The 22,721-nt window shown below is 39.1% G+C and overlaps 2 protein-coding genes across 6 annotated transcripts in view; one reads left to right on the top strand and one right to left on the bottom strand.

Moving 5' to 3' along the window:
• Positions 1–17,439, top strand: part of LOC118431372 (ribonucleoprotein PTB-binding 1-like) — a 58,670-nt gene extending 41,231 nt beyond the window's left edge. Inside the window, exons 7-17 of one of the 4 annotated variants that reach the window (XM_035842508.1) lie at positions 2,346–2,483; positions 4,232–4,615; positions 5,194–5,341; positions 6,475–6,728; positions 7,169–7,318; positions 7,808–7,888; positions 8,405–8,593; positions 9,158–9,301; positions 10,193–10,378; positions 12,033–12,062; positions 12,864–17,439. In XM_035842508.1, coding sequence (XP_035698401.1) covers positions 2,346–2,483; positions 4,232–4,615; positions 5,194–5,341; positions 6,475–6,728; positions 7,169–7,318; positions 7,808–7,888; positions 8,405–8,593; positions 9,158–9,301; positions 10,193–10,378; positions 12,033–12,062; positions 12,864–13,001 — 1,842 coding nt within the window. In that variant the 3' untranslated portion in view covers positions 13,002–17,439. Of the gene's footprint in view, positions 1–2,345; positions 2,484–4,231; positions 4,616–5,193; positions 5,342–6,474; positions 6,729–7,165; positions 7,319–7,807; positions 7,889–8,404; positions 8,594–9,157; positions 9,302–10,192; positions 10,379–12,032; positions 12,063–12,863 lie in introns of all 4 variants that reach the window. The other 3 variants (XM_035842509.1, XM_035842507.1, XM_035842510.1) reach the window with 3 other exon arrangements.
• Positions 17,440–20,066: 2,627 nt separating this feature from the next.
• LOC118431434 (uncharacterized TLC domain-containing protein C17A2.02c-like) overlaps positions 20,067–22,721 on the bottom strand; it is an 8,512-nt gene continuing 5,857 nt past the window's right edge. For both annotated transcript variants that reach the window (XM_035842667.1, XM_035842666.1), the window contains exons 6-7: positions 22,118–22,191; positions 20,067–21,409 (exon numbers count right to left, since the gene is read on the bottom strand). In XM_035842667.1, coding sequence (XP_035698560.1) covers positions 21,112–21,409; positions 22,118–22,191 — 372 coding nt within the window. In that variant the 3' untranslated portion in view covers positions 20,067–21,111. The remainder of the gene's footprint in view (positions 21,410–22,117; positions 22,192–22,721) is intronic.

Raw genomic sequence — 22,721 nt, 5'->3', positions numbered from 1 at the left:
CACACACACACACACACACACACACACCCTCATCACGCTGAACCAACAACTGAACGCAGCGAGGGGCGGACCTCAGGTAGGGGTCAACACACACACACATAGGTCTAACGTACATGTAACTACAATTAATTTTGAAGTTAGTAGTTGTGTATGTTATGCCCAGTGTCCAATTTTTCTGTGTAATTTTGTCACTCCTGGAAGAGTAGCTGTTGTAGTTATAAGCTGTCAACAGCTATAGGAGTCAATAAAACAATAAAGAATAAACAACAATAAACTAACTTCAAATGTTCTGAAATAAGATATCAAATCATCTCAATAGATGGCACCAAATTATAGCAGGCATTCTGGAAGTAGCAGAGACTGGAGGTGTCAATTAGTGCCAGTCGGAGGCATTGTTGCCAAAAATTGCGAATTCTTGTTGATGCAAAATGGCGCAATGTGTCACAGAATGCAAATCTCTTTTTGCTAAATTTTTCAGACGTAAACAACAGCTAGGAAGGGTATGAATGGGGGAGGGGGCGTGGCACTTCAGGGGAGACGCAGGCCAAGCCTTGGCACATGAAAATGTGTACATAAGGGCACAGAAAGACAGTGCCAATAACTCAACTTTCTGACATTACTGGCATACAAACTTACCCTCATATGAAAGCCCATCATCTCAGCTGTGATAAAATCCCACTGTCATTAGAAATCATACGGCATAATTTGCAGAAAAATACGCCCAAACCCTACCACCCCCTCAAACTCATAACAACCAAGGAAACAGACCCTTACACAACCAGGAAATAGTCCCAACTTCATATCCCCTGATAACCACAAAAACTCAGCTTTTGGGCCATAATCAGAAGGTAGAAACCCTCCCCAGTCACATTGACCTCAAAACTGCCAGAATTTCTACCCATTTTTCCAAGAAAAAAAATCTTAAAGTTTTAGGCCCTGAACTACATTCGACCACCATCAATTTGCATGCCGAATCGCTGGCGGATCCCCTGTACCAAAACAGAGAAGTGACATTCTTGGTTCAGCCAATTTTTATTTGGCTCATCTGTGCTTCAATTGATACATGGCACAATTTCCTAGAATTTTTCTTGGATGCATTCCAGTGAGATATCCCATCAGATACCCTAGCCTGCAGTAAGACTGAGTTACATATTTTGTAAAAATGTGGTATTGATGCTTAAGAATATTTTCATAATTCATTTTCCCTAATCATTTCATTCTACTTATGTTTTCAGTCATAATTATTACAGTTTGTATGTTATTGCAATTTTGATTTACTTGTATCGTAGAATGATATTATGTATTGGTTATTCCTAAGTTGTTATGATTTGTATTGACGGATATAAGTCAAAGTTAATGGTCTAATGTTATGTTACCTCTAATTTTACTTGATATGCATGTTTATGTATGTCTGGGGTTTCCCCCCAGGGCACATTGAAAAGCGCCTAGAAAAGGCGATATGTTACCCCTGGTAAAATAAATAAAATAAACAAACAATGTCTTGAACACCTTGATATCTGAAGCAGGGCTCGAAATACACTTTTCAGTCAACTTGCACCAGTGCAAGTTAAGCCAAAGGTAACTTGCACCAAAAGAAACTTACTTGCACAACCCAAAATAGTGAGCTGTTAACCCTTTATTCTTCTTCTGAAAATTTGCAAATATATGGGGATACATAAAGACCACATGTTTGGATATTTGTTTTCCAAAGCGTATTTTATTTTGGATTTCAAATTGTACAACAAATGTGAATTTAGGCTTAATTTAAGACAATTCAATGTCTACAACTTGATAAGATCAATAGATTTCTTCTGGACTCTTCGAGTGACTTCCATCACTATTCTTAACCATCGCTAGAACAACTCAATACAAACACATATAACTGGAAAATCCAGTACTGTTGATCATATCAAAGTCACTAAATTGTATGCAAAATGTATTTACTCATATGCAAATCAAGGTAAGACAACACCATAGGAATTATTAGCATTATAGAGATGGAATTGTCTTCAAATTTTGTTTACCTGGATGTCTAACCAAGTTTAGAAATAACAAATTTAGGCTATTTTTTTATTCAGTGTTGTTTTCTTTTACCTTTCAATGGCAGACAATATTCTTCGTGTGTGTAAGCTTTTTCTAAAGTCAGGTATTAGTGGATAAAAGTAACTTGCACTGGTGCAAGTTTGGTCCAAACTTACTTGCACCACACCAATTTTACATGCACAAACTTGCATATGCATGTGGTATTTCGAGCCCTGTGAAGTGTGCATACTTTGGAGAGTACTGATGCGACATCCAAGCAATGTTGTTATTGACTAATTTAGAAACCTTCTATGTTGGTACAGCCCAACTTGTTCCAGAATCTGCCGCTGCTGAATATGCTGCTGCAGCAACAGCCGGGCCTGGGCTCCCAGAACCCACCCATGAATCCACAGGTGCCAAACGGGATGCTATGTCCGCCTCAACCACCTGCCCCATCACAAGTAAGAAGCCTATTTCATGACAATAATCTTGTTCACAGGGTTAACAGAGCATGCACACGGTCAAATTGGCACTAAACTTCTGAACAGATCTTGTCTACGCCATGCTTAGTACACGTCTAGACAGAGCTCAAGACTGATTGTTTTACCAAGGAGTAGGAACACTGTGCTCCCAACCGATAATACTGGGCGCACCCGCAAATATCCAACCACTTTAAAAAGCTGGAACACAAGCAAAACTCTTAGCCATACCAAGTAATACTTCTATGAATCAATTTTAGCAACCTGAGAATAAAGTTTTTTGATTGCTTTGATGAAGGTTAGACAACCAGGAAAACAATATTGAAAGGCAATTCAATTTTTACACACAGCTGGATAAGAATTATAGATTTATTTCATGACATTTCGAGTGACATCCATCACTCTTTTTACAGGTATTTGGAAGTAACTAAAAGCATAATCCATACAGGCATGTCTTCATTGATAGATGGAAAAGAATTATGACTATGGTATTTTAGGTCATTCTTAGAAAAGGGTATAGAAAATGACCTGCTTGCCTGCAAGCCCAACATATTTTGGTGAATTTGATCAAAATCACCCGGGAAGATAGGAAAGAAACACTTTAAACTTGGTCAGGCCTGTAAAAGTTTTTACTGGATTTCCCATAGTTCCAGTCAAGGTCAGTATCCCTGCTAGACATGTTTGTACTATGTCCCTTAGGTTCAGCACATCAAACAATGAATCCAAACCTATAAAGTAGCATTTACAAGACTAGTTGAGCATTCATATCAAGACTACAAATTGCTCCAGGCATTTTATCACTTTACTGCCAGTAACTTGAGCAAAATTGGGCTTACGATGTAGTGCCAGTAATTAATCACAAGTGAAGTTTGAAAGCTGGATGATATTTTAGACTCAAGTCATGATAAGTGAAGCTTTTCAGCAGTGATAAGGACAAGTCATTTGTAAAAGTAAATTCCAAAAGCCCAATGGTTTATTTCTACAAATGATGGGCCTGAAGACTTGACTTGTATCACTTTTAGTATATCTATGAAGAGATGTACTTGTACAAGGTTTGAATACAGTCTCATGATGTTTTAGAAATACTGACAGAGAGACTGTGCAAAAGGTTCATATTTATAGTGGAAAAATTTCTGAAGTATAAGAAAAAGAACACTAAATGTACATTCAAACTGTTTTTCCGAATACAGTGTGTTTCTTTGTGGTTGACTTTTATTTCACTTATAACCTTGATTTAGTGTATTGTATGCATAGATCTCACCTTGATTAGTATTGCTTAGAATATACAAATTGTACTCTCTCACTAAAATGAATTGCTTATGACATATGTCCCTGTGGCGTAAGTTGTAAGCAATTCCACTGCTTTGCAATAAAAATCAAATTCCGTTGGCGAGGGTTCAATCCCAGGTCGGACATGTTGTAAGGGATCATTGCAATCTAAGGATGATAACATAAAGCCAGTGGCCCTGTGTATGAGAGAGCTTTAGGCGTAAGTCTCAAGCGTCAAACCCAGTGTACAAAAAAGAACCCAAAATTGAGAAGAGCGGGGTGACCTGGACACTGTACTTGGCTAAAAATGCAGGCCATTACAAAGCTGCACCGCACTGGCTAACTTCAAAAAGCTCCATGCTTTACATTGTACCTCAATTAAGCTGATGACAATAGAAGGAGGAAAGGTCAAAGGGAACTAATACTTGTATAAACAGTTTTAATTTCTTTCATTTTTGCAGCAACAAATCAGACAAGGCCTACTGGGGGATGGCCCCACCCCCCTCCTGCCAGGGGGGATGAACAAGTCCACCCCAGCACCCCCCAGCCTGTCCCCCCCTGGAGACAACAAGCCGCTGGACATCCAGGCCACCCTCCAGGCCCTACTGACCGCTCTCGGACAGCAACAACAGACCCAGGGGGGCGGGAACCCCAACCTGTCCGCACTCATCAGTGTGCTGGGACAGCTGCAGAGCTCGGGACAGCTGCAGAACAGCACACCCAGCCAGACAGCACAGAACAGCACACAGAAGAACCTGCTGCTGTCCAACACACAGGTCAACCAAGGTCAGGGGACGGACAAGCCCGCGCTGTTAGGACAGGGACCGGGGATGGCTGTTCAGGGGGTTAGTAGTTATAACATACTGGTCTTTAATCTGTTTTACACTTGTTATGTCAATATTCTAGTACCGGAACTCTTGATCTGTGTTGGTCTGGATAAAGTGTTGAACTGTAATTTCTAACACATTAGAAATTGGACTTACTCCAAATTTTTGACTGATCAACACCTGGTCTTTGTCAAGGAATGAACCATCTGCTTCTGCAACGTCACTCCTGTGCTATTATTCTATTGTAACATAACGTGATGTCACATAAGCAGTGGATTGTCTATTCCTTGACAAAGATGGGATTCAAGCAGTCAAAAATTTTGGCAAGTCCAATTTCGTGTGTTTGAAATTACAGTTCAACTTGTTCCAGAAGGGAGTGTTGTTATTTTTCATGTATCTATCAATGAATAAATAATCCACTGTCTTTTTGCAGAATTCCACTTGGGGTGAATTACACAATGTATTTGAAAAACAATATAATACTCACTAACACTATAGACACTTCCTTCAGCGTGGATATTTTGGCCATGAATGAGGGTCGATAAGCACAGAAAGGCAGCAAAATATCAACGTAACAATTTTTTACCCACATGCAGGGACCCAATGCAATACTGAGCCTTTTGGGGCAGCAGAACCAGGTGCAGTCCCAGCCCTCACCAGTAGGGGTCTCTGCTGGACTGGTCAATGGCTCTGCAGGCCAAGGTTTGAACACAGCCAACAATGTCAACAACAACAACAATCAAGGTGAGTCTTGGATCATTGTACATGTGTCTGTTACCATTACGTTATTTACTTAACCTGATGTAAGAAAATTGCCCAGTTGCTAAATGTCTATACATACAAATGTCTTCTAATGCTCCTAAAACTACTAAAAGATGTAAAAACTTTACATCCTCGATATAATGCTTTCAAAGAAAAAAGTGTAAAATTGTACCGTACTATTAATGTCCATTTAAGTTACGCCTGTCAAGGTGCTGTTTGAAAGACATCTGCATAAACAAGAAAGATTATAGTCAAAGTTTATTGCACAACAATTGTAAAACGGGTACAATGTATGGCAAACTTAGGTAACGTTATAATGCATAAGGCAACTAGTAATATACTAGTAGTAGAAGTAACAATAGATGAAGGTTATGCAATGTTCGAAGGAACATAGTGTATGATGCATCGATGTGAAACAAATCTAGAATGTTGCTACAGACTATTTGCTAATAACATGAGTCTAATACATACTACATTCAGGCTCGATTTTATACATACTGCATTCGGGCTCCATTTTATACAAGCAATATGATGGAGAGGAGACACAGCGAGGATCTTATCGTCTAGTATATTACATTACTATGACAATGTTCACAAATTAAGTTGATATCATGAGGTTTCTTTTCTGCATGGATGTATATATGTATTGACCTACGTAAACGGAAACAGTGTCGGGACATGACATAAGTACATGAAATAGCTCTCTGTTTGTCTTTGGTAGTGATTTGTACTTTATCGTCTGCATTAATTTAGTTCTTTCTTCTATGTAAGTCGGACATTCTATCATGAAATGGTATTCATCTTCTACGCCTTCTTTGCATGTTGATAGCATCAAAAGTTTTTATGATACATGGATACAAGTAATTGTCATTCTCTTCTGGGATGGAAGTTGACTTGTTAGAGCAGAGAAAAATTCACCCCATTCATTAAAAAAATCTGAACTTTGTAAAATTGATGAAAATATACATTGTATTTTTCCAGGCTTAAAATGACAGATGTAACAAAGCAACATGGGTTCCCAAACTAAGTGGCACAAGACAGCCCTGGTATGATAGTGAACAGCACTTTGTGGATACCTGCTATAACTAAATTATTTCTTCTCATTTCTTCTCCAGCTGTTGGCCCCCAGATCCCCCCTCCGTCCCAGGCTGGTGGGAAGAAGAAGGGATCCCTGCTGGGGGACCCCCCCTCCAACCTCAAGTTCAGCTCCAACCCGTACCTGAACCTGGCCTCTGTGCTGCCGAAGGGGCCCATGCTCCAGCCCCCTCCCGGGTTGGTGGATAACGGGGCAGCCCGAGGAAACGCCGCGACGGCTCCGCGGATCGGGCTACTAGGCGTGGCCCCACCTGGGTTCTTACCTTCGCAGAATGTAAGACACAACGTCCCGCGATATTAGAATATGCCAGTTTTATAATGTTTCTTAGAAAATGGCTTTCTTGAGGTACATGGATAAACTCATGCCATACATCTTAAAGCAAATGCTTTTGGTTTTCGTAGAGCACTCTATGGTGAAAATGTGTTTTCGTGCTAGACTAAATCATAGCTAAGACCTACTTTCTACTGCTATTGAGAAATCAAAACCACAAAAATGAATAACGGCCTTATTAAATCTCATAGCAGCCCGCCCAACATCGGCTGGCAGGAAGGGGCCTGTATGTTAGTTGTGACTTAATTTGTATTTGCCATACAGGGCCATAACCTATTTAAAGATGACCTTACAATACTTTTTCTGGAAATTGCAGGCAGGTATTTCAAACCTTATGAATAGTGTCAAAAAAAGGTTGCTTCTGTGCTTCTTTGTTCTAGCAGCAATCCTCTGCTGCCGTGTCGGAGCCACCCCCCGCCCCTGTGAGCCAGCAGCCGCCCCAGCAGGCCCCCCTCCCCACCTCCCAGCCTGACTACAGCCAGAACAGCCACAACTTCACACAGTACCAGCAGGGCTACAGCAGTTATCAAGAGGTATACACCTTAAGATTCTTGACGTGACTTGACTTATTCTGTCCATAAGACTTACCTGACAGGGCTTACAATTAACAATGGCAACCAGTCACCAAAATGTGGCTTGGGACAACCAAGGAGGTTATTGGGACAACTTAATGTGTGCTTCGGAAACTTTTGGCACACTTGGAACAAAATACTACAATGTCTATAATGCAGCCTTAGTTTGTAATTTTCTCATCCTTCGCTAAGCCTTGTAATAGTGGTATCTTGGGCCGTTTTGCATCAGGAAATTAATTCTAAAATCCATGAAGGGCCAATTGCCGTTAAATAACTTTATGAACTAAAAATCTTAAGTATGCTTAATGTGAAAACAAATGCTTTTTGTTTATTGGATATACAGTTGTCAGATGTCTTTTTGGTATAGAACCCAGTGCTTTTGCCAGAGTCATCAAAAAAAGTCCATGAGAGTATAATCTTTAACATGTGTATTTGTTTCTGTACATACAGCAGTACCAGTCCCAGATGCAGCAGTGGTACCAGTACCAGCACAACGATACAACACAGGCCTTCAACCAACAGAGCGCAGAAGTAAGTATCGAAAATGCTCCAACTGTAAGGCCAAAACAAGTCAATTTTGTGGATGACATCAGATGCTCATTACTTTTCTTCTGATTTTGAAGAAAAAAATTGAACCAGTAGAAGTGACACTAGTAAGGTACAATGAATATGTCATGTAGCCATGAACATTGTTGTAGTTTTATAATAAAAGTGGCACCAATGCGGTAGCCATGACTGTAGTTTCCAACTTGGTAAATGATATCAGTGTACCACACAAGTGTCAGTTACATGTATTGAAAATGAAAATGCAATTAATTGATAAACAAACATAGCAAAAATTCACCACTTAATGCATTTGTTGTTTAAACTGCCATTTTCTGTACCACAGTCTGTAGCTCTAAGTTTTTCATCATACAAAAGTGCACAGAGTGTCACATTGCAAGATACCAGTCATTATTACAAGGAAATCAGTCCCTTTGGGGTAGCTGCATGTACATTTATTTTTTTTTATTAATTTGCATAAATGTACTTTCCACTTTCCTACAGCCGTCGACTGATTACTACCAACAGGCTTATAATGCGTACGTAACAAACAACTTCGCTCAGGAACAACAACAACAGCAGCAGCAGCAGCAGCCCTCTGCAGTGTCCCCCCCACAGACAGGTGCTAACATGCCCAACAACCTGGTACAGGCTGCACAACAGGCTTACAGCTATCTCAACAAGTTCATGAAGGTAACATGATGTCTCTTTGTAGTTTATTTTAGTATGTGTAGTCTGGAGGCTTCACTCTGCCTCTGGATCAAGAGTTAGGAAGTTTTAATCCCGACTGATATTGCTTACTCCTGGAAAGGGTTGCAATTCTTATTACGGGATATTAAGCCATTAAAAACTACTAGTCTATATTAAAAAGTCATGGTTAAATTTGGGGTGTGCATTTTATTTGAGGTTCCTGCCATAACAAAATGGGAAGAAGAGAAAAAAAAAAAAATGATTGAATTTGCAGGTCCAGTCCTTGCTGATATTGGCCGCATAATTTTTAAGCCTATGGGGACATACAGTGTAATCCAATCTGGGGCAAACTCGAAAGCAGACAAGGCATCAACTTTGAATGATATGTGGTGCAAAATTAGGTTTCAGTTTTTCTTGTGTTTTTAGACGGACTCAGGTTACATACTTTAATTGGGGTGCGTATGTTAATCAAGAAAATATGGAAGTAACCCATGCCATTTGAGCTTGTTACAAGATTTTCAAGATAATACAGTGTAAGTGCAACAATATTCTCTGTCATTCATACAGAAGCAGCAAGAAGGCGTTGTGCCGACAGCTACCACCGCTCAGCAACCCCAGCCCCCTCCCCCCGGGACAGACGGGCTGCTGTACCAGCAGTACGCAGCAGCTGGCTTCGGACAGCAGTGGGCGGGGCAGTGGACACAGCCACAGGTACAGCTGACAGGCTCAAACAAACACAGCAGCTGTTGGTAGCACATGGGATTAGGATTTTGATGATATATTTAATCTTAAAAGCTCCAAACGAAATTACTTGTCTACATTGTCGCACACACACAAACACACACACACTACTATAGAATTACATGGTAGTTTTCACACAACTGTCTTATGGTCGAACTGCTTGGATGAATCCCAGGTCTTTGGATGGACATGTAGGTCACAAGTACTAGTAAGTTACTATAAATGTTGAACTTACAAGATCATTTCTCCTCTGCAAATCCAGGCAGTGGGCCTAGAAAATTAATATGCTTTTCCAGTGCAGAATTATTTTAACTGCAAAGTGAATTGATATGCAAAAACGTTGAGCTCCATTTCCAAGTTAACAAGTTAACTGTTGAAGTACTATTACTAAGATCACCAACTGTGTACATGTGTTTTGATAGATCTTGACATTGTGAGTCACTGTGGTACAATATAGATGTTGATGTCATGTTTACTTTTATAATAAGTTTGATGAGTTGAGTTGAGTTCATGTTGACATGTGTTGTACATGTATCACAGTAACAATTAATCTTTAGTACTTAATTAGCATCTATTCTTCCTATATTCCTTAGTCTGAAATGTCAATGTTACAGACAAGCTTTACGCACAGAGAGTACAGGTACAACATTGTATTGTAGAAAAACCTACAATGCCATGTACAAATGTATTTTGAGTCCTGCATTCCTGTTGTCCAGCTTTGATCGCTAAGGTCTGCTTCCAATGGTAACTGTAGCAAATGTTAGGAGCGGATAACACAGCGAATATGGCTAAATTTCAGGGTATCACTTTAAAAAATCTGAAACACGGATTGAGAGTGAAAAACAAATTTCTTCATCCCAGAATCTGGACCAGGCTGCACTGCAGCAGTCTCTCCTGGGCACGACTCCCATGATGCAGCAGGGCCTGCTGGCTGCACCAGGTGCCGCACAACAGGGACTTCTCGGGGCTTCCCCACCTGGTCAGCAGGGGCTGTTGGGAAACCTCCCACCGACCATGGGCCCACCTGCCAAACACAACTTCCCACAGGTACTGAAACTTGTTTGGAATAACAGTGTGTAGAGTTAGCAAGCTGATCTGTCGTAACTGGCATGTTCTGAACTGACATTATAGTAATACCCTTTTGTTCTAGAGCTATCTTTCTGTAGTTATGTCCTGAATATAGAGCTACATGTACATTAACCTTTATTGTAGTTACTGTAGATAAATGTAAGCTTGCAGGGATTTAGTTTGGAGGTAGCGGTAAAAAGGACTGTTCGTGGGGGTTTTAAGTTCTCCGTAGCACAATGCACTCAGCGGCTGTAGTCTCTTACTGCCATGGGGAAAATGTTTGTGGAGGTTTAAAGCTTGCGGTAAATTTGCCACTGCAAAAATTTCTGCATTTTACAGTATTTTCTGAATTCAGACACAGAGCTTTAATTCCTTATGCTTCCAACAGCAGTTCATGATTAAGTCTTGAAAGAAATTTCCTTTTGTGCTTTTTGGTAGTCTGTTATAGTGTAGCTATAGATATACAAAAACAAGTGCTTTTAAAAAAGCTGGCATTTTGCCAATGTTTGCGTGTGTGAACGTTTTTTTCTAGTTATTAGAATGTCATATAAATAGAACAGAGTAACTAAACCTGATATTGGCGCATGGAGAGATTCACATATGAGCCTGAACTGCAGCAGATCTAGACGCCACCTGTTAAAATTTGCGTGAACTGCAGCAAATTTCACTACACATTGCCTGTTTTTGAGTGAGCTCTGTTGCGGGGCATTTGTAAGTTGTTTTTTTAATTTTTATTTCTATTCGGCAAAAAAACGAAGCGGCGAATCCGTTAACCAAAGAAATAAATTGGTGTGGCCAAATGGATGTAAAAATTAGTATTTTAATGGATGTAAAAAAGAAAAGAAAAAGTTGAAAAAAATCTACCTCCCCGGATTCGAACCGGGTGCATTGGTTTAGGATGCGTAAACTTTACCACTGCGCTAGTGCGAATATGTTGAAGAAATGCCTGTTTTAACAGGTATACAAATGTTTGGCATGGATTGAACAGGTCCGTTCATCTCAACATCACAACATCACAACGGCGACTACACTGGCCAGAAGGCATTTTGCGACTGCAAGTCGCAAAATGCAAAAACAACATACATCCTTACTCACACAAACACACAGCCTACTGTATTGTATATATTCACTTGGTTTCCCATGGTATAATTAAGTATGATTAAGTAGTTTGGGGCAGTCCTGCATTTTCACAAATATTTGCACATTGCCATCTGTAAAACATTGTGTTTTGTGCTTTCTACATTCTCTATGCCATCTGTCCATCCAATTTTCTCTGTGTATTGTGGGAATTGTTATATTTTAGACATTCTGGTAATGCTAGTTCACCTTTATCTGTGGGGTAAACTTCTGTCGTTGTTTTTAGAAACAGGGTATAAAGTCAATGGACAATAGATTTTAATTCCAATATTCTTGTTGAATATTAGAAAAATATTGCAGTTTGAAACAAACAAAAAATTCCATCTTATTGATATCATCAGATAACCTTTTTTAAAACAGATATAGGTTACCCTGCGAATAAAGGTGAACTAGTGTAACACAGCATCTGATTTTTGATTGTGCCCCAACTGCTGGTGTATTTCTCTCCTTTGCTGATTGGTTGACTCATTGATTGATTTTGATCTTCTATTTTTAGCCCCAACATCCTGCTTTGTCCAGAAAGATGGTTAGATACATTTTGTTCTTTTTTGTTTATTTGTTTGTTTCACCACACCCTGCATTTTGTTTGTTTATTTGTTTGTTTCACCACATCCTGCATTTTGTTTATTTGTTTCACCACATCCCACATTTGTTTGTTTATTTGTTTGTTTCACCACACCCTGCACTGTAAATGTATGTTGTCATCCCATCCCTGTCTGTGTGTTGTCTGATAACTCACCTCTGCCCTCTAGTGATATTGTAACAAACTGCAGCTCTTTGCAAGTCTGCTTGGTGTACAGAATGATGTACTACACCATGCTCAAAATGTTTGGGAACATAAACTTGATCAGTCATAACTTCATCAATTGTACCATATAATGTACATGTAACATGTATCATTGGAAAACATATCATAGAATTTGTTGTAGGGGGGATCTGTCTAAGGAACGGTATTAAAAGGTAGAACCAAACATTCTCCTTTCACCACCATTTTAACTTCCCAATCAAAGTCAAGAACCCATTTTTACACCTGTGTGGAGTAAGGAAAGTTGTGGTAACTGCATTGGACACAACATTGGTGTCATGTCATGTAGACAAACCCAGGACCTCTGGTTCAATTGGGATGCCATTGCAAAGAAACTTTCCAAAGATATATAATTGCAATTTATTATATAACTCTGAAGACGTGATTGACCAAAGGTATGTTTTCAAACTTTTGTGTATTGTGTAGTATACTTTGAAATGAAGAAGAAAATGGAACCCCAACTTGTATTCCCTGTATGTTATAGCTGTCAAACTTCGTAATGATTTGTACTTATTTCGACAGACTCCTGCGCAGAAACGGAAAGCGCCCCACCTTCTCCCGTCCCCGGAGCCAAGTCCGGAGAGCGGGTACATAGGCCAGCATTCCCAGGGGCTCGGCGGGCACTATGCGGACACCTACAGCAAGAAGAGACGATCGTAGTCCGACTCTACATTCCTTTACGTTGACACAATGAAGGTACTCTGGCTACAGCCACTCTTGTGAGAGTCTGGGAACAAAACTACGTGTATCTGGCTTTAGGGTGGTTCAAAACCCACCAGATTCTGGCTAACAAAAGGAGAAAAGGGAATTCTGGCTCTCTAGGAAGAGGAAAAAGTTGTGCAAATCTCTACTTCCAAAAGCGTAGGTAGCGAGTTAGGCTTGTACGGGACGTATGAGTAGTATAAAGGATGTGCAGTATAGTTGGATAGGTTTTTGTCGAAGCCTCAGGGGCGGAGGCAATTTTACGAGAGGTCTTCCAGGTAGATAGAGATGCAGAAGTTACCTCTGAGATGGGGTGTCGTCTTTAAAGGTAGTTGAGATAAAAGATTAGCTTTGTATTTAATGCCCTGAAGTCAAGTTTCTATGGTCTGGGAAAGTGTCCGATGCCTTTGAGAGATTTTGCACGTGAAATCGGTGCCTGGCAGAGTTTTCAAATCAATGGCTGAAGTTTGCCATTATGCAGTGTTTTTTTTTAGATAAAAAGAAATTTGGACCATTTTTACAGCTTGAGACATTTTTATACCATTTGAGATGACAAAATACTTTCTTTGAAACCATGACATCAATGGGAACATTTTTAAGATACAGAAATTTTACTCATATCTGCCATGGAAGATTTTCGGACTGAAACCCACCTTTCGAAATGATGAGCATTTGAGAAAATTAGATATTGTTTTTTTGTCTAATCGTTAGCATTAAAGTTAGTTACCACAGATTTTTAGATATCGAAAATTCTAAACGTCCTGTCTTCCTGTGTAAAGTGTGCTTGTCAGTTAAAGCTGTTTTGTTGAAACTCCTTTCTGGAGCTGTTGTGAAACTGTGCCACCTATCAACTCACAACTGAAGTGCAATGCCTTTGTTTTGTTAGCAACAATGCTAGTCTTGCAATCATGTTTGGACAACTGAAAGTTTTTAAACAGCAATAGAACAACTTTTGTCACTACATCTTTAGCTTAAGCTAGTCTTAGTTAATAGGTTAAGAAACAGCTGTTAGTTACTGATTGAAATCGATAACGAAATGTGGCAATTTATAACAGCGATTTTATAACAGCTCCAAAACTTTTCAGTCCCTTCTCTGCTATCATAGTCTATATCTTTTATAAAAGATGCCATTGATGTCAATATGCAGTAACTGAAAAAAATTAACAGCCATAACTATTTGTGATTTTAGAATTGATTGAGATAAAGCCATTTTTTCCCTGCCAAATACCATTTTGGCTACAGTGGTTTTTGATATAGATGCCAAAATAGATCTTGGAAAGAAAAGCCTATGGGAAAGTAACACAGCATAACTTTGTATATATTTATATAGAAGACAATAGATGCAATAGGGGTATGCATTGTGAACCCAACTTGAAACATGTGTAAGCAAGTACCATTAAGATTTAAAGAGAAAAAGCCAGTCTGAGATTGGTTGAGGCACTGTAACAATTCTTTCTTTAAAAAAAAAAATTATCTTCCAAACAATTCAGTCTTGATGGACTGAATTGCTCTGTACCATGGAAACTGCTCTGATTCTAACTTTGGAAGGGTCTTTGTCTTGCAATGTATGGTATTGCAATGCCCCCTATCACAGTGTTTCTGAAGTGCAACCTGTACAGAGCAGAGTTTTGTGTGGCAATCAAAAACAAGTCTTTCCCACTGCAATGGTTGTTGTTCCTGGTGTTTTAGCCATCTTTACACAAGTCACTGCAAAGATCTTTAGTAATTATTACATGTATCTAACAAAAACATGAAGTGCACTTCTGTCAGAAGTAGCTAGGGGGCACTTGAAAAGCATGGCCACACGTTTGCAGTTGTCTGACAACTTTTGTATGAACCGTATGTGCATTAGTCCTTGTGTGGTGATGAGATTTCCTAACGTACCCACGCCCGAGGTATAAAACTGTACGTGTGAAGATCCAAATGCAGTATATGTATATTTTGTAACCTGAAGCCAGTCTGATATTATTCACAAAACTATGCTATATCCTTATATAGTGCATGTTTGCTAGATGCTAGTGATATTATACTGTAGATAGTAGAGTAGTAGAAAGAGAGGCCAGTGCTATCAAGATTGGCTATGCTGTTCACCTTAAGTATAAAGCACTGTACAGACAAAGCCAGTTAGAACACTTTCTTTACGTATCCTTCTTTGCCTCTCACTGTAGCTGACCTTATAGCTTAGAACTTTACCTTAAACTTACATGTACTAAAACTATACTGGAAATGTTGGAAATTTGAAACCTGCTGCACGAACCTAACAGTGCCTCACTGAACTGTTTTGGATGCCTTATATGTCGAGATTTTCTTTTTCTGTTTTGTGTTCATCGCTCTATAACTGTCATTAATACTAGACTGAGGAATTAATCCTGACCACCCCTATTTTAGAGTGGTGCTGGCCATGTATCACTGTAATTTTTGGCAGCACCTCAGGGGTGGGGCCCTACAGATCCTCTACTGACATTAATGTATTTTTTTTCCTCTCTCACTTGATTGTATTGTTGTTACTCTTAACCAAAAGATTTCTACAGTTTCACAGTCACTAATTTCAACAAACAAAAAAATCTATACATGATTCAGTCACCAACTCTGAGCTAAAAACTGTTGTTTTAAGATCTGAAAACAGGCATCCCATGCAATATCTGAAAAAAAATGCTTTTATATACTACTATCGTTTTTGCTGCTGCCTATCAACTGTCTCTCTACTTGTATATGTATGTATGAGATCACCAAACGTATACTTTGTAAACATACATGTGTTTAAATGTTATTGCAGTGGTAATACATATCCACCTAACATGAGACATTACCATAATTAGTTCAAAATGCCATATCACATGATTCCAAGGTAAGCTAGAGCCTGACTCTATACCATTGTCTACTTGCATGGAATTCTTGTACTGTTTTTAATGATGGTAAGGTGAAAATGGATATTTTTTGTGGCATTGTGGGATGCATTGAAGCATGATGGGAAGGGTATAGTCACTGCCTTGCTAACTCCCAGCGTGTGGCAGAGTTGGTAGTGAGTTTTAACAATGATTGATATAACTAACTTTCTAGATAACATGTTATACACTACAAGTATAATTCTATGATGATGAAACAATATGTACAATATCACATGCTTATAACTAGCTCACGTTGCACATGTATTTCGACACTTAGCACAGTCATATAGAATGGTATATATATACACATATATATATGATAGAAATTTCTAATGCAAGTTTTGCACTTTGCCACAAGCTGTCTTTTCTTTATTTCATGCACATGGGTCACGTATCATTGCTCCAATATTCTGGCTGTCCTGTTTTACCTGTAGGTAATGTTGTACGACCACACATTTTTATTTTACACAGTCTTGTATGAAAATCACTGTCACAACATCTGAATCGAAGTTGAATCGTTCTTACAAAGAAGTTTGCAATCCATACCTTCCATGACTCCATTTTATGGAGATAAGACACGTTGCACAGATCATAAGTTGCAGAAAACCTATGGCGCCCCCCGTCTCGGTTGAGGGATGATTGTAAAGCCCTAATCAACAAAGATGCGGGGCACCATGGATTTTCTGCAATGTGACGTCACAAAAATGGCGGATTGCTCATTCCCATGTTAAAGAAATTTGGAACAGTCCGAGTTTTGCTTTGAAAATTACAGTTCAACTTCAGTGATTCAGAATGACTTCTACCAACACAGATAAACTTTCAAGTTAACTGTCATGACTTGAATGTACATTGTAGCTATTGAACCGCCAATTGCACTTTCTTTACCCTGTCTTTAGATAATTATATTACCCTTTTAAAGTTGTTGAATGAGTTCTATAGCTTGAAACACTGTTTTATGTCCACTCCAACAATACTGTATTGTGTCACTCTTTCCACACATTTAGTTTTCTGTGCGGTCAAAAGTTATTGTCTGTTAATGTTTGTGGTGACATAATTGTAATGGTTATGGTCATAGAAAGATACTGGGCAATTGGATGAAATTATATTTGCTGTGATTTGATACCTTTTTATGCATTGACTTAATAAAAATTACCTAGAATGGTTTTTAGGAGCTAACGTTAAAACAATTCTTTTTTCAAATCTGAGACTTGAAAATTTATCTTAAAAAATTAGTGATAGAGTGACGTCTCCATTTTAACCTATTGCCCAGGATAGTACCCTGAAAGGAAGGTGGAATATTTCAATCTCTTTGCTGTCATTTTATTCATTTGTATCGTCTTTTGATTTCCAGTAAGTGTAAGAGGTGCATGTGTGGAGTCGCCAGGCATTGCTGTGTATTACATATACTCAGGAAATTTAACCGCACAGCTTCTAACACTCGTTTTTACTCCTATTAATTAATCGCTGTTAGTAGTTTGTTGAATATTAATTAAAACATTTTTTCTGCACTATAAAGTGGTGTCCCTTTTTGTTTTATTTTTCTTCTCATTCTTACAACGTGTGACTCTTGGTCTATCTTTGAGGTGCCTCTTTATCTTGGACCATTCCATTTCCCATTTCCACCGAGGGGTTGTGGACACTCCGTGCGCAGCTGTATATACATGTCCCATACTGTTGTTTTAATGTTATGTCTTAGTCTGGTATCCACTCTACTCTAGCTCTGTCATTTCTCTGATCGCTTCTTCACTGAATAGTCTGGCATCTATTAGAGAGAAAGATTGACATGTCAGTATTCGCTTATAAACGAAGACTTTAACTCAAAGTTTACAAACCTCGTGATGAAATGGTATCGAATCAAACAAGCATTCAGAAGTTTGATCCCCATTACACTCCTGAGAATTATAAAATACGACTCTCAAAAATTGAACTGCATGTACAGCGTTTCAACAAAGATGGGAGCCAGACTGTTGTGTGTAGAAATGATCAGAGGACTGAATCCTAGCTAGAATACCAGGCTAGTTTCCTTCCATATTCTGCAAAGAAAACTGTCGCTGCTGGAATGAGATGTCTGTACCTTCGGTTTACAACCTCGCAACTCTTCATCTCCAAGCAGATCCAATAGTAGCCTAAGATTGTATCAAAAGCTGGCAGAGGAGTGAAGCCGGCCTAGGAGTGTGCATTAGCTACCAGGGATCTGCCGTCACTTAAACAGGGAGGAGCGTTTCTGTTCAACAATGGTGTTGCTGCCTCTCCCTGTTGCCATATTAACAGCTACATGAATATCCGAGGTGCTAATAATTTTTCAAGCGACTTTTGGCTTTGTCCGGGACAAAGTCTGGTAGCCAGACACACTCCTAGGCAGGCTTCACTCCTCTGGTAGCTTTTGACACTATAGGATCTGCTTCGAAATTAGCAACTCTGACAAAGTGTATAGGAGCCAGAGGCTTCTTCGTCAACTTGACAGTTCACTTTTTTTTTCCATTCGGAAGATGGATAAATGTTAAAGGCAGTTACCAATAACCACAAAAAAGCTTTTTTTATGCCAATTAGAATCGAAATATGACATGTTCATGCAATCTGCAATAATTTCTGCCAAAGACGCATTTTTGAAAAACAAATACTAGAAACTCTCATCGTCGTATTGTTGTATCCATTTTTGATTATACTGCTGCTGGGATCCCTGTCAGACTAACAATTAATGAATCATATTGATATTAAGAGCGCCAAGACACAAAACATGGTTTCTAAAAACACTCCCCCAATCCTGTTGCAGATATGAAGAAGACAGTTTTACCAACTTCCTTAGTTTGACACAGAAAAGGGTAGCAGAGAAAAACAGCACTTTAGCTGCCCCAACTTACTTGCTTTTGCTCAAATCTGTTGCCTTTTCTTCAAGGAAAGTCAAAACACAATGTTACAGTCTACTTACAAAAGCCTGTTTTAGTTGCTTGTACAAATTTGTTTCTTGCGTTCTCTCTACATGTACAGATGTAGCTCCCTGTCCTTTTTATTTCAAAAGATTGTTCTTATTCTTTCTGTCCTCTTGTGAAACGCATGCTGGCATGCAACGTTTACCCAAACATGTAACAACATTACAGTTCGTCAAAACTGCCAGGTAAAACTTGAGTTTGTATATTGTGAAAAAGAAGTTAGTTTTGTACGTACATACTGTAGATATTTTGTACAAGAAAGACGATTTGAAAATAAAGCAAATGCGTCGCATATCATGTTGGACTGATGACTTCATAAAGTGCAAAGCACCTTGATCTACATGAGTTTTTGTAATGTCCACAGGTTGTTTGCAAGGAATTACCCAAAACCAGAAAATTCTGTTGCCTGTTAAGTTTCTGTGCTGCAGAGAGTGACTTCCTATAGACAGACGTTTAATCGGATAGTGAAATGAAAGTTAAGTATAGATTTAAATATTCCATTACAGGGCTCAAAATTCATTTTGGGGATTAGGTGCACTGGTGCACCCAGCTTAAAAAATTTCTGGGTGCACCCAGCTTAAAAAATTTCTGGGTGCACCACTTAAATTTAAGTAGTAACATAATAATAAAACTTAGTTAAAAGCTATCAAATTCTTAACAAGTATATAATGGCAGACATTTTATTATCTTTCCAACACTTAGATGTCAAGAATATGATGTAAAAAATCAGATGTATACTTAGTCTAGTATACTTTGATATCTTTACATACATAAAAGTGAGAAAATATTTGGGTGAACCCACAGAAAATAATTGGGTGCACAGCTCCTTGGGTGCACATGCACCCAGTATTTCGAGCCCTGCATTACAATTAACCTGTGAGCCAAAACGTGACCACTTCTACATAATAAGGACCACCTGACAATGATTGATATACAGTCAAACCTGTACAGAAGAAGCCGCTTACTTGCACACCCCATTTGCCAGTGCATATCGTGCAATTATCCGAATGGCGCAACAAAGCTATTAAGCTGGACTGCACCACCACGGGATTTTGGAATTTTGTGCAGTTAACAGAAGTGTGCAATTATCTGTTGTGCAATCAACTGGCTTCTTCTGTACTAGTGCCTACCTCCACATCATTAAAGGACCACCTGGCCATTGAAGATCACTTCTCAGGACATAGAACACACTTCAAGCAAAAGACTAGTTGCTTAGCCTGGCGGATGAATTGTTTATTTTTACATCAATTCTATAACCAAGGACACGGTGAGGTTTTGTCAACAATGTTGTCTGGCCACTTGACCCCGTTTAAGCCTGGACCAACTTTACATGTGACTTCAGTTGCAATCCATAGTATTATGAACATTGAGATGCAGACTTAAATCACTATAACGTGATAGACTTTTTGTCAACACTGCATCAGAAACCTCCAACTTCTCTTCATTCTCAATGATATATGCAGACTAAAGATGGGATATCATTATTATTAATATTACCTTACTAGGTGACCATTCAACATTTGTTCTTAAATATATTACAGTTGGTAACTGGTGCATTATACCTACAGTAATACTGTAACAGTAGTTCAAGTCCTGGGTAGGGCATCTCAGTTGGAACACTACCTTGAATTTTCTCTGTCTGGACATAAACTAGGGTTGCCTTGTTTGTGGAACATGCACATGTAAATTTTGTACCTCAAAGGGCTAGCAACCCCTCCATGTAAAAATACACATGTGTATACCCTGCAACAGAAACAGCAAGGAATGTTTGAATGCTTATTGCCTTATGTGCCACTAGGCAGTTACACAGTGCATGAAATGTTGAACAACACGAACTTGAATCCAAGTGTATGAGATATATATTTTATATGCTAAATACATATAATCTCTGCAGCAACTGGCCTGGTCACTTATTCTTGTGGATTTAGTAACAAATCTAGCAGCATAAATCCGAGGTAAGTACACTTTAAATATAAATCACTTTTGATATAGTTCACTAATGTCATTATAATAAGTTTCTTTGGAAATCAAGATAATCAAATAAAAAATTCCCAAACAAGAGATCACACAAAGTGCCGTGTGCATGACACTTTACAAATCAATTCTAAAAAATCTAAGAAAATCAAATCAATTTTCACAAAGAAGAAATCACACTTATACGCATGACATTTTACAAAATAAATCAATTCTACAAAAAATACTATGACCATACAAAATTATACATGTACTCCAATTAATACCAAATATGTTTTAGAAGAAAGTTGGGTCATATTTCTTCTGCCCATGCAAAAGTCTGATGGCTCCTTTGATCATCTTTCTCAACCAGTAACAGTTCAGTACTGAAAACACGAGGAGGCCGCCAACAAAACTGACATACTCAGCCAAAGTCAACTGATAAAAGTCGTCCGTAAAGGCAAGCCAGAACAGGTTATAGAGGTTAATGCCATTTGCCGTTATCCGGAAAGCAATGAAGGACACCAACATGGCGACGCTGTTTCTGACGTAAAGCGTTGACGTCTGGTCTACGTCGAGAACTTTCAGTAGGAACCTGGAAGTGATGTGAGAAACTCCATGTCAAAATCTTTGTTCAGCATTATTTCGGTTAGTCCTGTCAATTTTTCGACAGATGAGCAGGCAAACAGGCACTTGCCGGTGGGTTCGGCAACCTGTTTGCCTGACCTGCACATGAGTTTTTATGGTGAAGGATATGGAGGGGTGTGCAATTCCTTCTCCACCATCTCTTCTAAAGCTAAAGCTTAAGTTGCCATACATCACATTGTGATGCGTAGGCCCGGCACCCATCTCCGTTTTTAAGCCCTGGGGTCACACATATATAAGTCACTACAGCAGGGGGCCAGTCCACTGGTAGTGAAGTGTGTTTAGCCAGGTGATCTGACCCACGGGAGGGCTGGGACTGAGGTTGATGCTGAACACACACTCAGAGACTGCGGTAATTTCACAGTAATTTTATCCGTCAGATTGACGATAATTTCATGGTAATTTTATCTGTCAAAGTGGCCATCCTCTGACCTATTATCCTGCCTGGTTTGCACTAATTACTAGTAGATACAGATTCAGTACCAGTACACCAGTGTTCCGGTAATTTTGGACCTGCACCTACAAAAAAAGTCATGTAATTCATTGTACCTCAGGGTACTGTATAGGTACAGTGTACCGGTACGTACACAGCTCTACTTATGAGAGATGGACCTTCTTTTGAGGTAATTATTATGAAAACTGTTGAACATACGTGTACCTCATGTTAGTACATGGACCAGACAGTTCCATCATCATTCCTGTCAGACAGTAGTAAGGCATGGAGCGGTACGCCTGGATGACAGGTGATGGACAAAAGCAAGTTACACAACTTGGTTGTTGTGATTGTTGTACTGAAAAACAATGGTAATTAACAAAAAACAATAGTGATTTTAAAAAAACAATTAGTGTCATGAGTCTTATCACTAGTGTTTGTTCGAAAAAAAGTAAGTCCAAGAATACGTAAAGGTACATTGTATAACCTCCTATGTAAAGTCCTTGGTAGGGCAGTCAGTCAATGCTTGATATTTTTGGGAAATTGTTTGTAATCTCCTAGCAGATCCTCCAGTAGCATAAGATTGTATCGAAAGCTGCTGGTAGCATAAGATAGCATTCAAAAGCTGGGAGAGGAGTGAAGCCTTTTGGCCAGCTATACTCCTTGGCCAGCCTTGATACCATCTTATGGCACCGTAGGATCTGCTTGGAGATTGAAATGTTTGTGGTGGCTTGCATCACGGCAAATGTTCCCCTTTTACATACAGTAAAACCCTGCAACGCAGTTTCAATTGTGAACTTAAAACCACAATGACAAAGTGAAATTTCCA

This window comes from Branchiostoma floridae, chromosome 15 (assembly GCF_000003815.2).
Source record: "Branchiostoma floridae strain S238N-H82 chromosome 15, Bfl_VNyyK, whole genome shotgun sequence".
NCBI classification, from domain to species: Eukaryota; Metazoa; Chordata; class Leptocardii; order Amphioxiformes; family Branchiostomatidae; genus Branchiostoma; species Branchiostoma floridae.
The sequence above is the reverse complement of the archived record's forward strand: the minus strand, read 5'-3'. Positions and strand labels throughout refer to the sequence as shown.